The sequence below is a fragment of the Cryptotermes secundus genome, unplaced genomic scaffold (assembly GCF_002891405.2).
Source record: "Cryptotermes secundus unplaced genomic scaffold, Csec_1.0 scaffold1045, whole genome shotgun sequence".
Lineage (NCBI taxonomy): Eukaryota > Metazoa > Arthropoda > Insecta > Blattodea > Kalotermitidae > Cryptotermes > Cryptotermes secundus.
In genome coordinates this window covers 285,280-308,355 of record NW_019740665.1, presented here as the reverse complement: position 1 = coordinate 308,355, position 23,076 = coordinate 285,280, and the positions used below count along the sequence as shown (strand labels likewise).

At 36.8% G+C, this 23,076-nt stretch overlaps 1 protein-coding gene across 1 annotated transcript; it reads right to left on the bottom strand.

Moving 5' to 3' along the window:
• Positions 1-7,429: 7,429 nt before the first annotated feature.
• On the bottom strand, positions 7,430-22,843 carry LOC111872560 (probable dolichyl pyrophosphate Glc1Man9GlcNAc2 alpha-1,3-glucosyltransferase). The gene is made up of 8 exons (XM_023866597.2): positions 22,635-22,843; positions 21,181-21,453; positions 19,035-19,227; positions 17,903-18,148; positions 17,009-17,114; positions 14,392-14,525; positions 11,682-11,821; positions 7,430-8,550 (listed from the first exon to the last, which is right to left on the bottom strand). The coding sequence occupies exons 1-8, from the start codon at positions 22,691-22,693 to the stop codon at positions 8,130-8,132; spliced, it is 1,572 nt and encodes a 523-aa protein (XP_023722365.1). The 5' UTR covers positions 22,694-22,843; the 3' UTR covers positions 7,430-8,129.
• Positions 22,844-23,076: the final 233 nt, after the last annotated feature.

Genomic DNA, 23,076 nt, shown 5'->3' with positions numbered 1-23,076 from the left:
AAATTATAGTTTTCTATATTCTACTTTTTATGTTTTTGGACAGCATATGAGAAGACAAAAGGTTCTGGACTGAATGGTAGCAAGCATTACCCAAATTCAGTCTCCTCTTCATTTCCTCCTGAATCAGGTTTTGACCTGTTATTGCTGTTCCCAAATATTTGAATTGTGCCACATTTTCAAAACATCTGTTTCCTATCTTTATGTCATGATTTGCACTGCATTTTGGTGATGAGACAGCAACATATACTTAGTTTTCTCAGTGTTTACTTCTAGACCAACCTCTTTACTTGTGTCAATTAAAGTTTGTGTGTTATTCTTTATGGTATCTACATTATCACCCAGTAGATTCACATCATCGACATAGGCCAACAGCTGATGTGTCCCATTTAATTTCAGTACCACTTGGTTTCCCTGGACCTTCCTAATGGCATATTCTAAAGCAAAGTTGAAAAGGAGTGGTTATAAAGTATCTCCTTGTTTTAGGCATTCTGGATAGAAAATTTATCAGACAAATGTTTACCTACATGGACTTTACTATATGTTTCGTTTAACACATTTTAATCAACCTACCTAGCTTCATGGGTATCCAAAACTCTAATCAGAATATTGTACAATACTTCCCTCCTAACTGAATCATAGGCTTTCTTGAAGTCCATGAATAGCTGATGTACTGTCTCATCGTACTCCCATTTTTTCTCCAATATCTGATGAATGTAAAAGATCTGATCTGTAGTTGATCTGTTACATCAAAACCAACGCTGATGATCCCCAATAATTTAATCTATATATATGGACTTAACCTTGAGAGAAGAATATTGGATAAAATTTTGTATGAAGTTGATAGCAATGATATCCTTAGATAATTACTACAGTCAGTTTTATCACCCTTCTTGTGAACTGGTACAATATTAGACTCCTTCCACTGATCATGCAATTTTTCCTTATGCCAAATAGAAGTAATTAGATTGTTAATCTTAGAATGTAATATTTCACCTCCTGCTTGAATAAGATCTGCCAGAATTTGATCACTACCTGGCAATTTATACCGTTTCAATTTAGCATTAGCACTTTCAACCTCAAAAGGGCTAGGATCAGGCACTAACAGCTCAGCTGTACAGATTTCTGTCTCCCTAACATCACTGACCCTATGTACATTCAATAACTGAGAGAAGTAGTTCCTCCACCTATTCAAAATGTTGTGGGAATATGCAAGCAGATCACCATTCTCATCCTTCGCTAAGTTACTGCTAGGCTGGTAACCCCTCTTAAAGTGATTTATTCCTCTACACAGGTCTCTAATGTTCTTGTTCTTACTGTTCATTGCAAGCTCATCAATTTTGTCTTTCAGATATTTCCTCTTTTTGTTCCTGAAATGCCTGCTGGTTTCATGTCTTTATTACTGCACATATTACAATTAAGAACTTAGGAACGGAAGTCCCCAGAATTCATATGATTTCCAACAACTATCCAATCTTAAATTTTCTAATGGCATAATAGTGCTGCCATCTTAAAATGTACCTTACAACATAATATACTGACACATATTTACTGTGTGACGCGACAAATAACTTCACACAGGTCTTAGATCTAGCGAATTTATTGCGCTTTTATCCAAACTTACACAATTCACAATTTCAGTGTCCCAATTACTTCTTCTGCTGTAGTCACTTCCAGACTTAAACTGTCAAAGTCAAAGTCACATAGCGACTGACAGTCAGTCAGTCAGTAAGTCTTGGTGTCAAGCCCCATTTGGGGTTCATGACCAGATATTAATTATTACCGTTTGACAGTTACGGTCTTGTTTCTGTGGGGTGCCTTCTCTGACGAGAGGACGGGCCTGTCTTTTGTATATGCTGCTGGCCCTTGCCAGCGCAGTCTTACTCGGGTCTGAGTCCCTTGGGACTCGCGACCATATTTTACTGTCTCAGAATTGAGACTTCCCTTTCTGTCGCCTCTTACGACTCGCAGGGTCACAGTGGAGGTATTTGACCCCGCCTCCACATGGGGTCATCACTTAAACTGTCTTTGGCGGCTACTACATTTCAACTGAACCCCTTACATGAGCCTCTCGCGGAAAACACACAAAACGTCCTATATTGTTGGAACGTGTTTACGGACTCCACTGTTGCGTGACGTCACAGCCTAGTGGGGAAGGGCGTTTACCGAGTGTTGCATAGGGACAGGATGAGTGGGGATATGTGACGTCACTCATAGAAATGCAGAATTCACGTGACCACACAGAAAACAGCCTATATTGTTGGAACATGTTTACCGACCGATTGCATAGCAACAGTCACTCCACAGACTCCAGTGCTGCAAGACATCACAGCCCAGCGGGGAGGGCTGTTTACCAAGCGTTCCATAGTGATGGAATGAGTTGGGATATGTGATGTCACTTGTGGAAACACAGAGTTCACAAGACCCCTACTTCCTGTTGCGCTATCCAAGTGTTCACAGAGTTGTCACCTAGCAATGTGCCAATACAATCCGCAACTAAAGTGTTGCGTGCGTGCCCCGAGGCCTCTGTGTCTCAACAGTTCCTGCATAGAGCAAATACGCCACAATACTTTGGCGGTGAGCCTGATAAACAGGATTGCCTGTTCTATATTTTAATAAATTAATCTTATACATATACAATTTTAAATCACTGAAACCTTAATATTAACAACTTGGAAATCAGCCATAAAAAAAAAATATACCTCTTGTTGGAACTAGGATGACAGTATTACACGTGGTATCATGATTCGTAACAAAATTAACATGTATTGTTATTGAAATATCAGTGAAATAGGTACTGTCCCCCCAAATATGGGTGTCTTCTATTGAAATGTATCCTCTAGATAAATGCAGGAACAGTACCCCAAAACACAACCAAACTCAATTCTCGATTATCTGGGATAATGGTGGGGATGGAAATCATGATTAATCAAAAACCTGGTTAAGACAAATTTTATTAAAACCTCATTTTTATGTCATCTCATGGCCTATTTAATACTTTTTTTACATTACACTGAAGTATGAATTAGTTATTTCAATCACAGTGTTCAACAACATCCAACATTTTTTATGAATATTCATACTTAACACTTAAAAAAATTTAATATTGTCGTTTGATTTTTCGTGGCGTTTTCATTTTTACGGATATCCGTATGAAGCCTACATAATATTAGCTTGTCACTTAATAAACTGTTCTCTTCACTCTCAAGATAGTCTAGTAAGGATTCCAAATGATTAAGAGCAGCACCATGTGCTTTTTCAAATCACGAACAGTTTGTTCTCCAATACCGTATTGCAATGCTAATTGTTTAACTACACCTCTTTTTCCCAACTAATTGATAATTTCAAGTTTCTGTTGAATACTTAACACAACACGCTTCCTTTTACACCCTGACATTTCGCTAATGCACTTGAAGATCAATACAAAGGGACTAACTGGGGCGGTGTATCTGTCCTTGAAACTTTCCACAAATCCTTGCATTCTTTCACCCCTACCCTAGAACACTGTGTTAGCATAACAGGACCAAAAAATGCAGAGCTCGGTTCACACCAGTGCGAAAATAGTATTACAACTCACCACGTGAAACAAAAGTGAATGAATATTAAACAACATATAAGCCTCAAAAAAGCCCCGGTAAACCCGGTTAAGCCTCAAACCAGTTTATCCGCCCCCGAATAATCGAGAGTTGAGTGTACTTACTTCCATGTCCTTTCCTGTTCATTATTTATTAAGCATTGTGCCATTTGAATCTGCACAGTCCGAGCTACATGAGGGAATCAAATAATTCTTCTACAACTTTTTCTTCTGAGTTATTTATTAAACGTTTTTTCACACATACACACACATGTATCTGGACACATCTATTCTCAAAGGGACTATTTCCACATCCTAGGTTTGTTACCTACATGGATATATGGAAAACAAAGTAAATGAATGAATGAAGGTTTATTTTTTCTGATGGTATGTAATAATACATCATACTGCTTGTTCTTCCGTGGAGCATAAAATAATGAAAAATTAAAGTTTTCCTATGAAACTTCACCAAACATACTTTTCAGTTCTCATTATACTGATTTTTGTTCCTCATTTACCTAAAAAACACATTGGTCTCGATAGTTTAAAGATTAACTTTTTTTCAAAAAGGATTTCAAGAAACTGTTATCTGTAGGCCTTTGCTACATTTAAATATAAGCAATTATCTTCTAGGAAAAAGAGAGTTGCATTTATAAAAATACATTTTCCAGAATAAAAATTAAAAATTAAATTAGAATGATTCTGTCAGGGCTCCTATACAAAATATAAGTAATTTCTCTTATCCTTAAAATTGTAATAAAATCACTAGAAGTTACCTGGCTTCTTAGCTATAATAACAAACTAAGCTTTATTAGAGTTTTGGTGCAGCATATTTTAAAATTTGTATTATCACAGTTAAGTTTCCCATGTTTCACACATAAAGTACAGATTGTATACTAGTGATTAACATTAACCCACCTCTCATAATTCAACCATGGAAGTCAGTTATGCCTACCACCCTTGTCCTACTTCCTTTTGTCTCTACTGGTGGTCCTCATATTCACCAGGATAGATAGAGCTAAAAAGAAGATCACCCCAGTCACTACCTAAACCTGTGCTAACTTGTAATTCATCACAATCCTAACAACTCCGTTCACTATCTCCACAAAACTATATTTTTACAGGGAAAAGACACTACAGCATAACCTAAAATCAGATGATATTTCCACATAATTTTTCTCATAATAAAACACATATAAAAACATTACCTTTGATCTCACTTTTGTAACATATATCATGATTCAAGTATATCTGCTTTTATTCCACAAAAAGAGTGTCACCAAAACTGTATTAGTATTTTCCTTTAAAGCAGATTTTGAAATATCTGATACATTAGCACTTATACGGTACCGAAGACCAGGAATGACTTTTCAAATCAAAACAAACTATCTCATTTTTTCTTAATCCCACTTTCAGTAGTGGACAAAGCTCTTATCAATGACACAGTTATATGCACCCAGTTCTAAATTTCAAATATCAGGAAAAAAGAACTTACACTTGAAGGTCACACAAAGTAAAGCAATTTGTAATTTCATGAAATTATGATGGGATGTCATATTGCAGTCTTCTGAGTTATAACATTACATATCAAATTACATGGTGTCATATCTCAAGATGTGTATTATTGGACAAAACTGGTACACTAGGTAATTTTATCTGTATTTCATTAAGCGCTATAACATGAAGTGTGGTAGCATAGTTGGTTGAGGCACTATGCTATAAGCCGGAAGGTCGCGGGATCAAATCCCGATGAGGTCATTAGAGTTTTTTCAATTTACCTAATCCTTCCAGCCGCACTATGGCCCTGGGATCGACTCAGCCTCTAACAGAAATGAGACCTGGAATGTTCTTGGAGGTAAAGGGTCGCAGGCGCGTAAGGCTGACAACCTTACCGCCATCTACAAGCCGATTGTCTAGAAAATGTGGGAAACTCAATATCTCACAACCCTATGGGCCTCCACAGCCTGTTACAGGGATACCTTTACTTCTTTATTTTTAATTGCTAGTGGGGTGGGACTAAGTCCCTTGTACTGCGGCCACTTCTGGCCTATTGTACCAGCCCCAGATGATAGGTGAGGGTGATTGTGGAGCAATTGGTGGAATGAAGACTGGCAGGGATAACCGAAGTACCCGGAGAAAACCTGCCCCAGCGCCACTTTGTCCACCACAAATCCCACTTGACCAGACCCGGGATCAAACCCGGGCCGCCACAGTGGAAAGCCAGTGACTAACCGCTTGAGCTATGGCGCAACCCATACCTTTACTTACTTTTACTTTGAATATGGCATGAAGACATATGGGGGAGAGAAAGTATAAATACATGCATTTTTAACCTTCATACTATATGGAGGTGAGTGAAAGGCTTTGTGCACTGGCTGCTTTGTAGCCGGAACGTACTGGATTGGAGGCTAGATAAGATCCAAAGCCAGTCTGGACAGTGTCAAAAAGAAAAAAGGGTCTCTTGCCCCTAAAGATAATTGAACCCAAATTCCTTGTCATCCAGCCTGCAATCTAATTGCTAACCAACTAAGCTGTCCTGGATCATATTATTGTACACAATTAAAAAATGCAGAATATGCTACCCTAGATTTGAGGTGAAACCCATATTCCAGGATGAACTACATGATAAATGAGATAAACATAGCAAAATTGTGAGAAAAATGTTATATTACCTGACAAAGAAACAGTAGTAATTCTATACCTGGTTTCCATACTTTTGCTTTTCAAAACCTTCTTCATCATTAAAAACTGAAACAGAATGATTTTATAATGATATAACCCCCCCGTTCCATATTTTCCACCAGATGCTTATTTAGGTTACATCTTGCATACTACTGCCGACACTTCCCTTGATAAGTGTAGATGGTCACACACAAGAATTAACATTGATAGTACACACCACAAAATATGAATACGACCAACATAATTATTTAATCTACAAGCAGGAATAAAACTAATGATTTGGTCCTCTCATACCTTCTTGCCATGTTTCTATTCAGACACCAATAGTTTCATTCTATTTAAACAATCAAGAAGGAAAAAAACACATTTATGTGAGTAACTATAATAATTCTTATGCAGCAGACTGAACACCTAGCTATGAATGAAAACTGTCAAATTGAAACATGAAGTCTGCCTAACAGCCAAATATCTTGCTACAGAATTTGAAGAATTATTTTCAGATTAAATAACAGTTACAGGCATACGGATGTACATATTGGCTCTGTAGTATATGTGTATACCATGAAATACATAAGAATACTCTTTACCATACAGAAGACTAAAAGTCAGCTCCAAGAGATGTCAACAACTATGAAAACTAAATGTTATTCAAAGCTTTATTTGACAAATGGATCTTGTTATATAATTTTCACAAGAAACATAACAGGATCTTTTCCTGATCAGTTATAAATTTAAAAAAATGCCATAAGAATTATCATACTTACTCAAATGTTAAGTGTAGAATATGTAAGTAATTTTTTAAGTCTGTAAAAACAATATTCAAGTCTGGCTAAAACATCTCTGTAAACATTTCACACCTTCAACAGGCAATCTTGCAGATCAGAATTCCTCTGTGTTCAATGAGGACCACCGGTTTGCTGATCTTGGTTCCCACTGTATATTGAAAATTGAGTCTAGTAACTTTTAAATTCAGTGTTGCCGCAAGACCTGAGGCATGAACTGTCCTCCCTTGTTCAAATGCTGGGATTGTTGGTTCAAATCCCACTCAAGGCATGGATGTCTGTGTGTGTATTTATTCTGTGTTTCTGTTGCCCTGTGTGTAGGTAGCGGCTTTGTGACGGGCTAATCACTCAACCAAGGAGTCCTACCATCTGTGTAAAAAAGATTACAAAACTGTAGAAGAGGCCAGGGCCCAACATAGTAATGTAGAGCCAGTGCTGAATGAATGAATGAATAAATGAACTTTTAAATTATGACATAATTATCTAAATTACTACCTGATGATGACACAACCTCTAAGATGTTTTAGACACAGAATATTGTAACTGTTCGACTGCTACAGATTATGTGACAGAACAATAAATTAAATTTATAGTACTAAATAAAAGTCACTGAACTATTTATGCCACCTTGCATGAAATGTGGGGATTACTGCATTGCTAATATTTTAGATTCTCATGGCAGTGAATATTAATATGGTAATATTGACTGTGTCATTAATAAATCATCATGCATTGCAGTATTTCTCAAAACATGTCAAATATGAGGTCTCACAGAAACAAGTATGAGAAGTACTATCTTCTGAGATGTAACGACACGTAGTCTGGTAGTAGTTCACCAACAGTACAGGAAATGTTTTGCCCCCATCTTCAAGGTCAAACTGAAGAGTAAGCTCAGCTTGTTGCATGCTTCTTACTTGGCTTACTCTCTGACCCTGAAGCTGGAGTCAGTATGTTTCTCCAAAAAGTTGAACTTCTATCAGACGACACGGTACCTCAGCCCTGAAAATAGTAACCTCCTCAAAATATGCTTCAGAGAACAATTATGGCACAGCCTTTCTTCACATTTTTATGTTGCTTCTATAAATGCAATAAGTCTAGTGTGCTTTCCGCTTATGATTTACCTCACTAGTGGTAAGGAAATGCCAATAATATTTCAGCCAAAAGTATGAGACACCCATAGCACAGTACACAGATGTAAGCATAAGGGGTAAGAATGGCAGTCTAGTGTTCAACCCCAGTAATGGATATACCACATTTTCAAACAGAAAAAGCGGAACTAGTCCTAAAACATAGATTGATTCAAGTCCATTAAGAAGAGGAAGACATAATGAACACTTCTTGATATCAAATAAACTGGCTAAGTTTAAAAAGGCATATGAAGAATGGAGGAGTACCAGAAGCACCTTGATAGGAAGTTCAAATGCTGTAAACAGCAAAGGAAACAGGGAATAATGTCCCACTGTAGCAAGAAGTACATACATCTGAGCTTCTTTCTTCCATATTACAGCCATGAAACTGAAATAAATCACATAACACATCACAAACTTATCTATTAAAAACTTAACTAACAGCATTTTTGCTTATATTCTTACTTTCTCAGGTGACTTCATACTTATGAGCATATATGAAAAATATGACACTTTTGATACAATTAACTCCATGAAGCAGAGTTCTTCTTGAGAAGCTGATAATTGTACAGCTGGTCAAGGCATTTATAGCATTTTCTGGAATATGAAGGTTCATTACTATGTTCACATGAGCATGCCAATAGGACCTATCATGAGCCAAACGAATCCAGTCCACACCCTCTAAACCTACTTCATTAAGATCCACTTTGGGCCGCGCCATAGCTCAAGTGGTTAGTCGCTGGTTTCCCACCGCAGCGGCCCAGGTTCGATCCAGGGTCTGGTCAAGTGGGATTTGTGGTGGACAAAGTGGCAGGTCTTCTCTGAGTACTTCGGTTTCCCCTGCCAATCTTCATTCCACCAATTGCTCCACAATCACCCTCACCTATCATCTGGGGCTGGTACAATAGGCCAGAAGTGGCCGCAGTACAAGGGACTTAGTCCCACCCCACTAGCAATAAAAAAAAGATCCACTTTAGTATTATCCTCTCACTTATGGCTGTGTTCCCAAGTAGTCTCTTCCTTTCAGGTTTTTGAAACAAACAATTTTATTGCTTTTCTTTTCTCCGTCAAGAATTCTACATGCTTGCCCATCTCATTATCCTTGATTTAAACACTGTAATATTTGCTAAAATGAAGAAATTGTTAAGCTGTTCAGTGAGCAGTTCACTCCATCAGCCTGTTACTTCCTCCATCTAAGGTCCAAATATTCTCCCCAGTGCTCTGTTCTCAAACACCCTCAATCTATGTACTACCCTAAAGTAAGAGGCAACTTTCACACCCATTTAAAATGAAAAGAAAAATTATCATGTTATGCACCTATTTTAAACTTTACACTCACCTACCATACACCTGGGCATCCCTTTGGTACTGTTCAATGGTACAACTTAACAAATATAGCACCAAAATGACCTTCTGAACAATAATGAAGTTCATTGATTAATTTTCTGCAGAGTATCCATCGCCCTAAATTTTATTTGATATGACATTCTGGAGACAGGACTTATCTTTGTCATCAAGTAAAAAGCTTACTCCATTGTGCTCAACAGATAGAACTAGTCCATATCGCCAGAAGATGGAGACAGAATCCAGTCTAAGAAATCCTTGAACAATGATTAACTCTTTGACTGGCGCGAAGGGTATTTAAATCCCACCCCTGTCCTGGCAGGCCCTTTAAACCTTATGTTGCTAAAATGCATGTAGTTACTTTTTCCTAAACAACTTCAACAAAAATTGGTTTTTAAAAACGAAATTTTCAGGAACTAATTAAAAGACAATATTTTATGCAATAAATGCCTTTCCATACCTCTTTATTAGTTTTTCTTCATGTGATAAACATTGAAACATAAAAGTCTGCAGAGAGCCACACCACAGCCTGCATACATGACACTTGTTTCTTTTCTAATCTTGTGCTTAGCACTCACACGACACTTTCTCAGGGCACCATTCTTCTTGTTACTGGGAGGAACATGGACCATTTTGTGAATTTTCAGGCCACCCTCTAGATGATTTACTGGCTCTTACACTGGTGGTCTTTTCAAGGTCGAGGGCGGAGGCGTGACTGCACTCGAGTCTGACGCAATAGATTCGTCATCCACTTCATTCCTTGACTCTTCTCCCTCTCCACATTGTCTGTTTGGCTCAGTCATTTTTCTACACAGTCCAATATAAAATCTTTGAATTTGTAATTTCTCTTCTTGTATTTTTCGTTTGTTGTGTTCTTTTTGAATAGAATGAAACTATTCAACCGCAAAGACATGTTTTGTCCATACCATGGAGTGTGAAATAGGGGCATAGTGGACAAATATTCTTCAATTTCAGGGCGTTTGTCGATTCCTGTCATGAACACAATTCCTAAGTATGCCCATATTTCATCTGATGCGACATATTTGTAATTGTGTTTTCGAGAGTGAGGAGCTAACTCATGTGTGTTGAAGTGCTGGTGAGCATAGCGATTGGTTTCAGTTGTGATGTGATTTACCAAGTCGTCATCCAGAAAAAATTTTAATCCATGAAAAGGGATGCATTTTATGTGTTATATCAATTTTGATCCCGAAACTATTAGCAAATGGAAATATTGGGGGTACAATGTCTCCGTACGTTCATGAGATGGGCGTGTCAGGCACCGCACTCGTGGTAGGTAAATGTTCATGATTACTGTCTTGTGGATCATTGTCTATCACTGTATTATTGTCACTATCAACTTCATCCAATTCAGGAATCATTATTTCATCGCCACTATCATCATCAGAACAAATCTCGTTCACAACATTTTCCAGCTGGTCTGTAGGAACACGAAGACACTTGCTGCAAGAAGCCATGGTGAAACTGAATGAATGTGAAATATTTTCTGACCTTTTCCTTCTCAGAGGGTTCTGACAGTAATATAGACCCCCACAAAGTTTACAAGGGTTCTTTACAAACATGCACAAAAACTATCATATATATGTCTTTGGTTGATGAGTGCCAAGAGAGCAAAGAAGGGAAGAGATTGTCAAAGCGTTAAAACACGCCAACGCCAGGGAATGGCTGGCATCGTCCGGGCGTTAAAACACGCCCGCGCCAGTCAAAGAGTTAATGTCCAGAAAATACAATGTTCTATTAATATATCAATGTCAAAAACATTTTTGATTTTATTCACACTAAAGTTCATCATAATCACTCAACAGCTGAGAAGTTACTGGGGGATCTACAGGAGGCTGATGGATGTACAAGTATAAACAAATTAACTCTAGATGCTGTTTTCTATTCAGAAAACAAAGCTAGAAGCATGTTATACAGTTTTCAGACTTTCATTGGCTTAATTGCAGAAATTTATCTCAACTCTCCTATCATTGACCATGAACATCAACATACTTTGGGGAACCCCCACCTCAGCCGTCTCAAGTATGAACTTGCATAATGTATAACATATGCTAATGAACATTTCTGATATCAGTTGTACATCAATCATTTGTTCTTACTGTCAGTGTATAATTATGCTCTAAGTACAAAGAAAACAGACATTTTCTAAAAACAGACCTTAGTGGAATGATGATTAAAAGAACAGCCTTTTCATGCACATGCCAGCCAAACATGAATGAGCCACAGGCACAGAGAATTATGCAGCGCACAAAATGGTATGGGTTCCCTGGACAATACCACAGCTTCACCAGTGCTGGCTAAAACACATAGTGGAACACACACTGTTAAACTATACAAATTATTTGATTATAAATTATCTGAGATGTTTCACAAACATATTTTAAAAAACTAAAAAACACATTAAACTCAAACATATACCAATGAACAGAACAAACCACAAAGTTTCTTTTGGCACATCACTAGAGTCCAATGTATGCTCTATTTGTGGCTCTGCAAACATCAAAGTAATATTCTACTTCCTGCCAAACATTCTTTTGCATGTGATGACCAACTTCCCCAACAGAATTTCATATTCTGTGGAGGAATGGTGGAATATAAAGTTCATTCTTGACATAGCCTGCAGAAAAGTCAAAAGGAGTTAGATCTGGTGAATGTGTTAGCCAAGAAATCGCCCCCCCCCAGCTGATTCAAGTAACCAGCAACTGTGTTCATGAATACTGTCATGTCACTGTGCATATATGATGGCACACCATCATGTTGGAAAACAACATCTGGTTTCTCTTCTAAAAACTGGGACATCAACCAAATCTCCAACATGTCATGCTTGATAATTCCATTGATTATTTTCTCTTGAAAGACGAAAGGTCCATTCAAAAAAAAAAAAAAAAAACATGACCTTCAAGCTGTCCTTTATGTGTTGAACCATGCTGTGAGAATTTTCACTTCCTCATACTCAAAAGTTATGCCTGTTCGTCTTCCTACTAAATTAAAATTATGTTCCATCACTGAAACATATTTTTGATAGGTACATTTCATCTGGTAAGGATATACAGCAAGATGTCTTCTTGGAATATTTCACATAACTGCCTGCAGTACATTCAGCTCATGGTCAACTCAATTTCTCATACTTTCATTCTGTAATGACTTATGGTTTGATCTTCTGGGGCAAGTCTCCCCAAAGTATCCTTATTTTTAGGCTCCAGGAAAGGGCAATTAGAATCATCACTAATTCTAGGAAAAGCAACTCTTGTAGGTAATTGTCTAAAAAACTGAAAATTTTTCCCTTCCAATCACAGTATATATTTTCTCTCTTGTTATTTATGGCCGAAAACAGAGAACAATTTAAAACTAACTCTCAAATTCATAGCATTAATGCAAGACACAACAATAACCTTCACTATCCTACATGCAATTTGTCAGCATTCCAAAAAGGAACATACTAGTTTGGTAACAGGGTTTTTAATAGCCTCCCTCCTAGCATAAAGAACATAGCTCATGATATCAAACAATTTAAAATTGCTTTAAAAAGAGTTTTACTCCTAAATTAATTTCACTCACTGGAGGAATATTTTAACCACAATATTGATTAAAGATCCTGGTTCATTACATGCTTAATGAATGGCAGTCTATTTCATACTTGATTATTGCAGTGTTGTTCATCGATAGTTTGACGCACGCTTGAAGTCACACATTGCATAGCGGTTGTCTTGACAATGCGTGTTTGAGTGTGTTTGTCTAATTGTACCCAGGTAAGCAACGTAATCTGTTTTGTAGTTACTGTTTATTTTAGTTTACCAGCCAAGTAAGGCACCATGAGTGTAAGTGAAGGAAGGAAGGAATGAGTAAATAAATTATAGCCAATGAAATAAAATAACTGTATACTAGTAATTAAATTATACTCATTGGAAGAATATTTTTTATCTATGTTGTCGTTCTGTTCGCCGTTTTTGACTGTATTTTAATGTATTCACAAGTCTCCCTTATGGGGATCTATGGATCTATGAATGTATGAATGGAGATTACTTGCTTGCTTTTACTTTTACTTACTTTTACTTATTTTTACTTGCATATTTTATAACCTTTAACGATGTACACATTGACAGCTTTTGACTAAAGGCTCAAATTGTGATGCACAAGCATAATTAACTTGTATCTATGTAATTCATAATCTTATTGCTTATTAGTAATGTACTAATTGACACTGTTTCTGTTAACAGGTTCCAATTGTGATGCATAAGTACATTTAACTTATATTTATGTAATTTGTAATCTTATTAATTTTTCAATTGCACTGTTACTGTACATATGTCATTGTATTTTACTTGTACCATATCCTATGGTGTCTACCTGTATCTGGATTTATGGAACATAAATAAATTGAACAACTGAACAATGCACTGATTTTGTTGGACTGCATATAAATTATGTCTGAATAAGATCAAAACTTTCCTGCACTGATATTTGGCCAGCCTGAATTTTTACCTTTGCCTACAGAACTGGATGACTGTGACAGGTTCACTCTTTCTAAGGCACCCAATAGAGCAGGTGTCTGACCCCTCATCAGAGGACGGAAACAGATCCAGTTTCCGAAACATTGTGTTCTCCAGTTTTTAGAATACCGGATGATGGACAAAGTCCAAAAACCCAGTAATTCTGAATGTGAACACAAATATACAAACATAGAACAAAATTTATATATTAATTCATTCACTTCCCATGTAACATTTAGCAAAAGTTTTCAAGGTGAACGCTATAACATTGCCCCCTCTTCCACATTGCTATTCCCAGAACCTTAGATTATTAATCCATATTTTGCCCAACTTTTAGAGCTGGAGAAATGATAACTAGATAGTATATAATTACTTACCAGAACTGAGAGAAGTGTACAAATGAAAGTAGTTCTGGGTGTAACTTCTGGTAGAATAACATGCTTGTATTCTTGAACAAGGCCACCAGTCATAACAGCAGCAGGCACATTCCTGATAATTCCAAACTGTCTACCTACAAAGCAGATCTGACTATAACAGAGGCCTTGAAGTACTCCCTTAACTTTAGGATAAGCATCCTACCACTGAAACATGGGTAGGACTATAAGGAAACTTGTAAATTTCTAACATTTTGTAACAGATTTACACAGGAAAACACTGGAGACAAAAAAATATTTTTGTACGTTCACCACTATGAGAATCTTATATCATGGTGTCTTAATCTGCATTGCTGCAAACTTCCAGGGGACTGTGATCTACTCTGTGGAGGGGGGGGGGGTCACCATGTTCTCAAGAATTATTTAAAATATAGTTCTATCTGGCGAGTCAGTAAGATTTAACATAAATGCTTTATGAAAATGTAGCAGCAGCCAGAAAGCATTTGTATGTACAAACATGAAACACTGTTCATTGCAAAATAAGTGTGATTAACACGGGAATTAAAATTAATAACAGTTTGCCCCTTGACTTAAAAAGAATAGAAAATTTTAAAGTCTATAAAAATAAATAAAAAAGTTATTTATTACCAAACTGTATTTATCCTCTGCAGGAGATTTTAGTAACAATGATGGACAGTAGTTTGGTGGCTTGGGTTGGTTCTGATGTGGTGTAGATGTATACATGTATAGATGGTACAAACGTACGTGTTGCTTTATACAGGATTGTTGGGGGTTGTCATCCTCGGTTGCTAGCTTCAGCAGGGGGGGGCGATGATCCTAAGATGATTGTATTGTTCTTAGTCTTGTGTTTCATTTTGTACATTTTTAAGAGTTGTTAACTTGTACTGTTTTAGATGATTTAAACTGACTTGTCAAACTGTAGTTGTGTTAACAGTTTATGGATGTAAATTAAAAGTAAAGTAAAGCTATCCCTGTACCAGGCCGTGAAGGCCCATAGGGTGGGGAGACGTTGAGGGTCCCACATTATCTAGACAATCAGCTCAAAGGTGGCGGTAAGGTTGTCAGCCTTATGCATCGGCCACGCTTTACTCCCCAGGAAAATTATTTAATTAATTCCTGGTACTCATTTCTGTTAGAGGCTGAGTGAACCCCAGGGCCATAGTGTGGCTGGAAGGATTAGGTCAACTGAAAAAAATCCAACGACCTCATCGGGACTTGAACCCGTGACCTTCCAGCTTATGAATTATTAATTTAACGTTTTTTTTTTTTTTTTTGTGACTGTTTTTTTTTAAGCTTACTACAGGTGTGGAAAAGTTGTGAAGCTATTTATGTTCCTACTCTCGCCACACAGCATGACAGAGACTGGGAACAAAGTGACTGTACCTACTAATGGCTGACAGGTATCGAGATTGTGTAAATTTATGTATCATTTTAGAGGTTCACGGTATCTCAGAGTTTAAGAAAGAGAACTGGCTCCAAATATTTCAAGCAACAAAAGGTAACAAATTACATTAAGGCCAGAATTCCATTATGATTATAACTTCTGTTCATAATGCAAGGCAATTATTTTTAATAGAAGTTTTATGGAAATATAAACCACATACATCTCTCTACACAAAAAAATCATGATGATGCTGTGTGAGGGTGAGATAACAGTGTGTCCATAACGCGCAGCACGTGTTCATTACAGACAGTACTAATTCCACCAGCAACAGTGTTTCTGCTGTCAGCTGTCTTCATTTCCATGAGAAGTGCTTATTTAAAAAGGTTTCTTGAAACCTGAATTTTGCATTATTTTCAGTGTTGAATGTTATGATTTGACTGTTAGTGCAGAGAGTCCCTAGTGACAATATATTTACATTGTATCCATATTTATGGCATGGTAAGGTTTCCATCAACACAACAAAAGTGGTTTCACAATCAATCAATACTCAGACTGAATTTTATTTTCTACCGCTAAAGGTTTTGGTGCTCATAGGACCATCATCAGGCAGTATTATGATCCATATTTAGGAGTTCAATAACTTTAGCCATATGATCATAATACTGCCTGATGATGGTCCCATGAGGATCAAAATTCAGTCTGAGTACTGACTGACTGTAAAACCATGCTTGTTGTGTTGATGGAAACCTTGCCTTTCTATATACTTGTGACACACAACAGGATGCACGCCATGAAAAAAAATTATCCAGAGTTAGCCAATTCAAAACATATAAACTTTTGTTTCAAATCTGGAAGAAAAGAGGCCACCAGGAAGACTTAGATGTAGGTGGGAGGATAATATTAAGACGGATCTTAGAGAGACAGATGAGGTGGCATGGGCTGAATTGATCTGGCTCAGGATAGGCACAAGTGAAGGGCTCCTGTGAACACAGTAATGAATCTTCGGGTTCCATAAAATGTTGGGAAATTCTTGAGTAGCTGCAGAACTGACAGCTTCTCAAGAAGGGCTCAGCTCCAAGAAGTTAGTTATTTAAGTGGTGTATGTTTTCAATCAACATTCTCTTTCTCTCCAGGTCTTCACCTAAACATTTTCAGACTTTATATTTCTTGTTACATAATACACCCATTAACTTCTCATGTAAGCATATTTTGTACCTGCAACTGTGGCCATTTTATCAGCAATATTATAGAGAGCCCAGAAGTTTGGTGCCCAGTAGGCATGACACAGCCCTCGTTTAAATGGGAACAGTCTTGAAAATACCTGTAACACACAGATATCACAACGTTCACAAGACCCTATCAAAGCCCATTACTTAAAACAGCTTTAAAAAGCAAATGCTACAAAGTAACAAGTAAACAAAGCATACCTATGTAATTCAAATACTGTCAAACTTCTCAAAATAAAAATTAATAATGAAAACCATACACAATATTAAAAACTAATCTCATCCTGTTTTGTAACTCTGGTCTAAAAACTTTTCCATGACAAATATTCAAGGAGTAACCCCAAAATTAATTTATAGGTTGAAAAGAGTTGCAGTTATAATTGGTGAATAAATTGGAAATATAAATTGTTGTACAGAAATTCCTCACCAACCACAGATTCTGCCTATCTTTGGCTTTGCATCTATATCCAGTTCTGCCCTGGGATAATTGGTTTCATGAATCCACAAACTTAATTTGTGTGCACAGAGAAAAAACTTAAGATTTCTGCATCAGGAGAATGCATTTGCTGGAGGTAGGGCCGAATTACATCAAAAACCAGATATTTAATTCCCAGATTATCACTGTGATGCATTTTTCGGGCAGTTTCTCACATTTTGTACCCAACATGTTTATAATGTTGTAGGGCCCTAATGTTTAGCTGATTTTTATATTTATATTTTGATGGGTCTTATGAACCAGTGCCTGGTGCATGTTAACGGCAGCCGCAGTTCCAAAAACCCCCAATTTCCCACAGAACCAACCATGACATATTTCAAGAATGCAAGCCATGTGGTTGGCAAGAGATTCCTGTGCTAGTGAAATGTGAGATGCCTTATTAGTCACCTGAGGTAATTGGTTCAAGATGACAAAAGGTCCAAAAGAGACTAGGAAAACAGATGTCACCACTAAACCAAGCTTGGCAAATCGAGTCAGAGAGAAAGCTCGCCACTGTACAGAACTTCCAGAATGTGTTCCCAGGAAGCAATAGCTACGCAGGAGATAGACAAAGTATGCTGGAGCCACATACATAAAAATGTGTTTCAAATTGAGAAGAACTCCAAACCAGAATGCTCCCATCAAGCAGTGTCCCTGAAAATACCAAATCATGAAACAGAGTAGTATTATGACATACTGTACATATTTTAAGTTTGATTTATTAAAAATGTGTTAATGAAATGAAGGTACTCTAGAGATTCTGATTAACCCTATAAATGTCAAGTACCAGAAATATGTACCTTTATTGGCATGTGACATCTGTCGTCATCATATCTTAAGTACATAGTCCAGACATGTTTGGAGGGAATTTCTTCATACATTTAAAGTTTGTGGTAAGATTTCTATTTATATAGTTATGTTTATAAGCATAAGTTATTCCTAAATTACCTTATTAAATTTTTTACTTTATATTATTATTTATGTTAATCAATTAATGTAAGTGATTTTGATTACGTGACTCTTGTAATTTTGTATATGTTATCTTGATATATCTATTTTCAAAGAGACCAGTTCCATATCCTAGGTTTGTTACCTGTATGGATATATGGAAAATAAAGGAAAGGAATGAATGAATGAATATAATTTCTGCCTAGGTCATGTGTTCTTATCATCTGATATTCACATGTATTTCAAAACCATAGCCTTTACCAGCTTCTACAATTCCTAATACTGACCATTGTGAGAACCTCAGATCTCTTATGCCAGCACTTCTATTTATGATATATATGTGTTGATTATAGCTTTGTTAAACTGGCCCTACCTATGCCCTCACTATTGCAACATTTTTTTGTAAAACTTCTGCAATAATTCAAATAAATAATAATGTTTTAAATAGGGAGCTGGTTGAGGAGTAAGAAACATATTCTGAACCCTGGCAATCTGTCTCATGAATATCTATTGTGTCAATATTTTACTGGATATTTCAAAATATTCTATGAGAAGAAACATAAATTAGCACAAAACATGGAATTGAAATTACCTGCAGAATTCTAGCCACAGAGATCAACAAAATTCCTAGTAGAAAACCATTGTATTGAAAATGGATATGATCAACCATCAGTAAGCCAGCATTGCCCAAGAGAAGGATCTGCAAGATCGCAGCTGGTGACCCCCAACGAGATCCCCATTTGCTGCTTTTTCGGATTCCACTGCTGCTCAAATAGCTACACAGCCTAAAATTAAGCCAAAGCTTAACATCTTTTCTTTCTCTAAGTAAAATTATTGTTTACATTAAAGTTTATTTCAGTCCAATGTGACATATATTGCCTTCACCACTTCAGCACTTAGTTACCCAACATGTTTCGATTTTTAATAAATCATCATCAGAGGTATACCACTACGATCAGGAACCCACCAATACGTAAATGTTTTTATAAATGTGGTGAAGGCATTATATGTCACATTGGACTGAAATAAACTTCATTGTAAACTTAATAGTGTGATGGACCAGAATGAAACAAATCAAATACAATTATTGTATTTTTATAACAAACTTCCCTTTATTTTAGTTCCTCCGAAACGTCGGTTAACACCACATATACACGGCGCCAAAGCCCAGAAGACTGCTTTCTTCATAAATCCTTTTGTTGCCATATTCTCTTACAAACAAGAAGCTTTAAACTGCATGAAAGTGAAGCAAGTAACGATTTTGTTTGTGCTTCTTGGAATGGTGTAAAATCGTATTAAGAGTTTTCCAAAAATAGGAGTCACTGTTGTGTGAAAGGAGAAAAAAAAATCATATGCTAATGGATTAACTTCATTTATCTGGTTCATGACAACATGTAGTCTGATAGATGGGCAATGTCTTGGAGAAACTTGCTGCCTCTACTTTCAGGACAGAAAAGTAAGCCGCTGATATAGAGAAGAGAGGGACAAGGACTGACACAAGGAAGTTGTACAAGTGGACTTCCCTTCCCTACGTCACTGACCATTTTTCCTTACACATCTTACTTTCCTGCCTTGAATATGGAGCAGATGATTCCTCCAAAATGTTAATACTGATCTACCAGTCCTCAAATTCTATATTTATTTACCAAAGTTATCAAACATTCCTAGTATTTTACCCCTTTAACATGGCCCATGTTGTCATTCAACACAAGCTGAAGACATGAAATACCCTGAAACATGAGGTGAGTATGCATATCCAATTTCCAATCAGAATCTGTGACAGGTCATTCCAGACTAAGGCCAAGACCACACATAATCTCAAACTGCCTCTCCTCGTCCTCGGACGACCGAGGGGTCAGAGATCAAGTCCCAATATGGTCAAGAATTTTCTCTTCTCCATGTAGTTCAGACCAGCTCTGGGATTTAACCGACTCCTATCCAATGGGTACCATGGGCTCTTTTCCTGGAGGTTAAAGCAGCAAGGGCATGAAGCTGACCACTCAACTCCAGCTAGTGCTGACATCAAGAAAATGTGGATCTATACATCCACTCCCCATACGCCTTCATGGAGTAATGCTTAATTAATGAAGTTAAAAATGCTCTAAAAGGATAAACCTCATGGGGGGGAAAGCTGGAATTTAATGTCTCAAACCAGAATTAGTATTGCACAAAATTTCAGTTGTAGGTTCTTCCTCAACTTGAAAAAACTGCAATGATATGAAGGAGCAATTTTATGTACATTTCAATACTTCCATTTAAAATTAAAAACTAAAAGATTTGTCTTTAAAAAGATATTTATATAATACACCATAATGTTTATTAACTTAATAACAAAATAATAATGATAGTAACTGGTTCTGAAACATAACTTTTTCTAAGCTGTAACATTCTCGGGCAAGAAATGATTGCTGAAAAACATGCAGAAATTTGTTTTTAATTATATAAAGTGTCAGTAATTTCTGTAAACATGTAACTTTTATAAGCCATTTGTCCTCAGGCAAGTTCAATCCACAATCTAGTTTATCGGGCAAAAAAGATCTTACGGACATTTAAGCATATCATTTCTGCTCTCCAATGCAAAATGTATGTATTTATACATTCTGCTGACACAGTGAGGCAAAGCTAAAAACTAACTTTTAGATCACAAAAAGTGGTAATAATATGATTATAATCAATTGAAAACATATATTTTGTAACTTATTTCTTATAATTGTAAAATTTCATGTTTGAATACTTACTCCAAAGTCCCATATGCAAATACAATGTCTGTAACAATCACTGATAACCTCTGAAACAGAACTGTTCTTGGAGATGCGTAGTTTAGACTCTTCACTTGCAACATCTCGGCATCAAAGTACTTTGCAAAACAGGACAGGATAAACTCAAACCATGCAAAAAGTGGGGGATAGTCTAACGTCCATTCTGAAGTGGCTTCCTGATACCATTTGCTTATAGGCAGACTGTGGGTAATGGCCAACCAATTGCGATGCACCTCAAAATCTGTTGAATGACTGAAAAACAGAATTATAAAATTATTTTCAAGGCAGTAAAAGAACTATAAATATAATGGGCATATTACATATAAGTTTTTATACACTCCGAAATATGAGCCATATCTTCAGCAAACAAGAGAGTTTCACCAACCAAGTGTAATCACTAGTTGACTATATGGTGCAATTACATCATGAGATGACAAATGCATTGGACACTCATGTTTAAAACCTGTTAGATATAAAACAGAAATATAGTTAGTTAAATTTTGCTGCATGAAGGAAGAAAGGGCTTCATGGAAGCAAGCACTGGGAGGTCATTGCCATTCAACCACAAGCCAGTGTACTCATGCCACTGCATCTGACAAAGCTTGACATCAGGGGTTGATTCAGTCTCATAAATTAATCACATAAACCAAATAAATGATGATGACACTAATAACAACAATGAAATGTAGGATCTGTGTGTTCTCAGCGGTGGTTATGATAAGTACTATCTTCTGAGATATAATGCCGTGTAATCTGTTGAAAGTCAACTGATGATTCACAGGAAATTACAACCTCCCTCTTCCGTGTTGAATAAGCCGAGCAAGATATAATAGTGAAAGCAAGTAGCAAGACATGTGGCGAAACGTCGGTTGACTTTCAACGCACTACACTGAGTTATATAAAAGAAAATGGGACCCTTAATAACAATCCAACTTTCTGTTGCAGATTTAACAATGATGATTTTAAGGTCATTCTGTCAAGATCACTCAGCTATATTATGCGTCACAAAGGGTATTCCACCGACAATGGGGCACATCATTATAATACAAACGTACGACCGAAATAATAATAAACATACACCCAAGATTTGGGTACCCCTACTATGTATTGGACATCCCTTGTTTCAACTGCGCGTCGCGCTTAATCAAGTTAGTAAACATTTCCAAATTAAATAAATTAATATAAACTATAAGTACTAACCATGTCCCATTTTACATGGAAAAATAATTAATATATTGATACTTTTCTTAAATTACATTGCTGACATAACACTTTATAGATCTTTATGGCTGTAATTCCAAGTAAACAATCCTGCTGGTATTGGCAGCTCTGTATTGGCGCTTCTGCTAACGTTTATTTCTATACGTTCATAATATGTTCTACTCCAACGATATTTCGGATTATTATATTGGTTTTGTGCAATTTATACTTACTAAGAAGGAATTAGTAATAGTTTTACACATGAAATTAAAGCAACTGTGCTCCAAAACATTATTTGTCACTAATAGTTGAGATGAACAACCGGTATAGCAGCCGATACACGTCACGGGCCTCTAGAAGCACGGACAGGAGCCACCATGGAATAATGTCTTTTAGCGAGGTTGCTAGTTGAATCCGTGGTTCCAGCGCGGTACAACTGCTGCGGAAGGTACAACATCTATGGCAGTCACTGAAGGTCACTGAATACCCTCGAGCGTGCGCGTAGTGGAATCAATGGAATAGAGCGAATAGAGCGTCGCGGCATGTTCGATTGGGTCGCAGTTATTAGCTACAGGCATATAATTAGTTGATTTTTTTTTTCAGAAATGTACTCATTTTTCAATGAGGATGCCCATAACTTAAACTGCATTCATGACAGGCCGTCTTTATTGTGGC

Excerpts from the sequence above, each read along its gene's own strand:
- LOC111872560 (XM_023866597.2), bottom strand. The coding sequence starts at position 22,693 with ATGTTTTGGAGCACAGTTGCTTTAATTTCATGTGTAAAACTATTACTA. Across the intron at positions 18,149-19,034 it reads CTGTGGCTAGAATTCTGCAG|GGACACTGCTTGATGGGAGC; the intron begins GTAATTTCAATT and ends TGGTATTTTCAG. Across the intron at positions 11,822-14,391 it reads GTACACTTCTCTCAGTTCTG|CCAGCACTGGTGAAGCTGTG; the intron begins GTAAGTAATTAT and ends TATGTGTTTTAG.